This window comes from Bufo gargarizans, chromosome 1, assembly GCF_014858855.1.
Source record: "Bufo gargarizans isolate SCDJY-AF-19 chromosome 1, ASM1485885v1, whole genome shotgun sequence".
In the NCBI taxonomy this organism is placed as follows: Eukaryota; Metazoa; Chordata; class Amphibia; order Anura; family Bufonidae; genus Bufo; species Bufo gargarizans.
The window spans coordinates 753639225-753641754 of NC_058080.1; the positions used below are offsets into that span (position 1 = coordinate 753639225).

At 37.5% G+C, this 2530-nt stretch overlaps 1 protein-coding gene across 1 annotated transcript; it reads right to left on the reverse strand.

Annotated features, from left to right (window-relative positions):
- Nucleotides 1-358: 358 nt before the first annotated feature.
- LOC122925139 (oocyte zinc finger protein XlCOF22-like) lies at nucleotides 359-2249 on the reverse strand. The gene has a single exon (XM_044276667.1). It carries the CDS (start codon nucleotides 2081-2083, stop codon nucleotides 1211-1213), a length of 873 nt encoding a protein of 290 aa, XP_044132602.1. The 5' UTR covers nucleotides 2084-2249; the 3' UTR covers nucleotides 359-1210.
- Between the last annotated feature and the right edge of the window lie 281 nt (nucleotides 2250-2530).

Genomic DNA, 2530 nt, shown 5'->3' on the forward strand with positions numbered 1-2530 from the left:
GCAGAGTGAAGGCAAAAGGGCCAACAAGTGCTAAGCATCTCTGGGAACTCCTTCAAGACTGTTGGAAGACCATTTCAGGTGACTACCTCTTGAAGCTCATCAAGAGAATGCCAAGAGTGTGCAAAGCAGTAATCAAAGCAAAAGGTGGCTACTTTGAAGAACCTAGAATATGACATATTTTCAGTTGTTTCACACTTTTTTGTTATGTATATAATTCCACATGTGTTAATTCATAGTTTTGATGCCTTTAGTGTGAATCTACAATTTTCATAGTCATGAAAATAAAGAAAACTCTTTGAATGAGAAGGTGTGTCCAAACTTTTGGTCTGTACTGTATGTAGTGCAGTCCATTATGTCTCCCTGTAGGTATTCTGACAGTTAGCCTATTTAACCATCAGGTAGCTCTAATTGTTTTTCTGTACTTCACAAACCTGGAGGCCATCATTAGTCCTCTCACTACCATAGCAACCATAATCACACCACGATTGTGTTGCCCAAGGGAATATATGATTGAATGTGAGAGCAAGCCGCCTCTCATGCAGTTGTTAATATTGACTGTGGCATCTAAATGAGTTAAATAGCCAGGAATGGAGCTTGATACAATCCTGGCTATATATTGTGCTGAAGGCACATGCACAACTGCTGTGCCCACCATCACTAAGTAGGGTATAGGAAGTTAGCCCTCAACCCTTATACAGTTATGTGAAGGTGGGAGAAGCTGGTAAACATGACTATTATCTTGTGTGAGTTTCTTGATGATTTGTTGGTTAAACATTTCCTACATTCTGGATATTAACTGTTTTTCCAATGTGAGTTCCATGATGTGAATTTGGATTAGACGTTTGGGTAAAACATTTTCCACATATAGTGCATGAAAATGGCTTCACTTCTGTGTAAATTCTGAACGAATTCTTCCAAAAACGGACTGATTTATGGGAAGAACATTCCCCACATTCTTGACATGAAAAATGGCTATTCCCCTTCTGTGAGTTCTTTGGGGTCTAACAAGGTTTGATCTATTACCATAAAATTCCCCACATTTTTGGTATCAAAACGGCTTCTCTCCTGTGTGAGTTCATTGATGTTCGAAAATTTGTGATTTAAAAGTGAAGTATTTCCCACATTCTAGACATAAAATGGCGTATTGCCTTTGTGAATTTTCAGATGTTCAACAAGGATTTTCTTTTTTTAAGAAAAATTTCCCACATTCTTAACATGAAATTGGCTTTTCCCCTGTGTGAGTTTGTTGATGTTTAACAAGTTGTTGTTTCCAAGCAAAACATTTCCCACATTCTGCACATGAAAATGGCTTATCTCCTGTGTGAGTTCTTTGATGAACAACAAGTGTTGTTTTGTATGTAAAACATTTCCCACATTCTGAACATGAAAATGGCTTCTCCCCTGTGTGAATTCTTCGATGTCCAACAAGTGTTGTTTTGTGTGTAAAACATTTCCCACATTCTTCACATGCAAACGGCGTCTCCCCTGTGTGAATTCGTTGATGTTTATCAAGTTGTGATTTCCAGGTAAAACATTTTCCACATTCTGAACATGAAAATGGCTTCACCCCTGTGTGAGTATGTTGATGTTTAACAAGTTGGTGTTTCAAAGTAAAACATTTCTCACATTCTGGACATGAAAATGGCTTATCTCCCGTGTGAGTTCTTAGATGTACAACAAGTGTTGCTTTCTGTGCAAAGCATTTTCCACATTCTGAACATGAAAATGGCTTCACCCCTGTGTGAATTCTTTGATGTGCAACAAGTGTTGTTTTGTGTGTAAAATATTTCCCACATTCTTCACATGAAAACGGCATCTCCCCTGTGTGAATTCTCTGATGTCCAACAAGATGTGCTTTCCAAGTAAAACATTTCCCACATTCTTGGCATGAAAATGGCTTTTCTCCTGTGTGAATTCTTTGATGTCCAACAAGTGTTGTTGTGTGTGTAAAACATTTCCCACATTCTAAACATGAAAATGGCTTCTCTCCTGTGTGAGTTTTTTGATGTTCAACAAGTTGTGATTTCCAAGTAAAACATTTCCCACATTGTAAGCATGAAATTGTCTTCTTCCTTGTGTGCATTCTTTGATCTTTAATACCCCTTCTGTGACTTTGATTCTGCTTTACAGTTTGTGATGAACCAGAAGATAGAAGAGGTTTAAATGGATCAAACGAGCAATTTTGGCTGTGAAGAGCTGAGGGTATATCCGAGATAGTGGCATGCTCTTCATATGTGTCTTGTGCGAGACCATGACCATTTGCTTTAAAAGCTGAAGAGATCAGATGTCCCTCTGAGCTCCCGATACAGTCATCTGCCAAAAATAAAACAGTATTATTTTTAAATACTATAACCTTGAAATTGGAATAGATTATTATTATTGTGCTAATTATTCCATGGTGCTGTACATATATAAAGGGGAGTACACATACATAAAATAACACAACTACAATAAGCATGAACAAGATAAGTTGCAAACTGGTACAAGGAGAATGAGGACCCTGGTTGTTTATATTAAGAATTTCACAAAA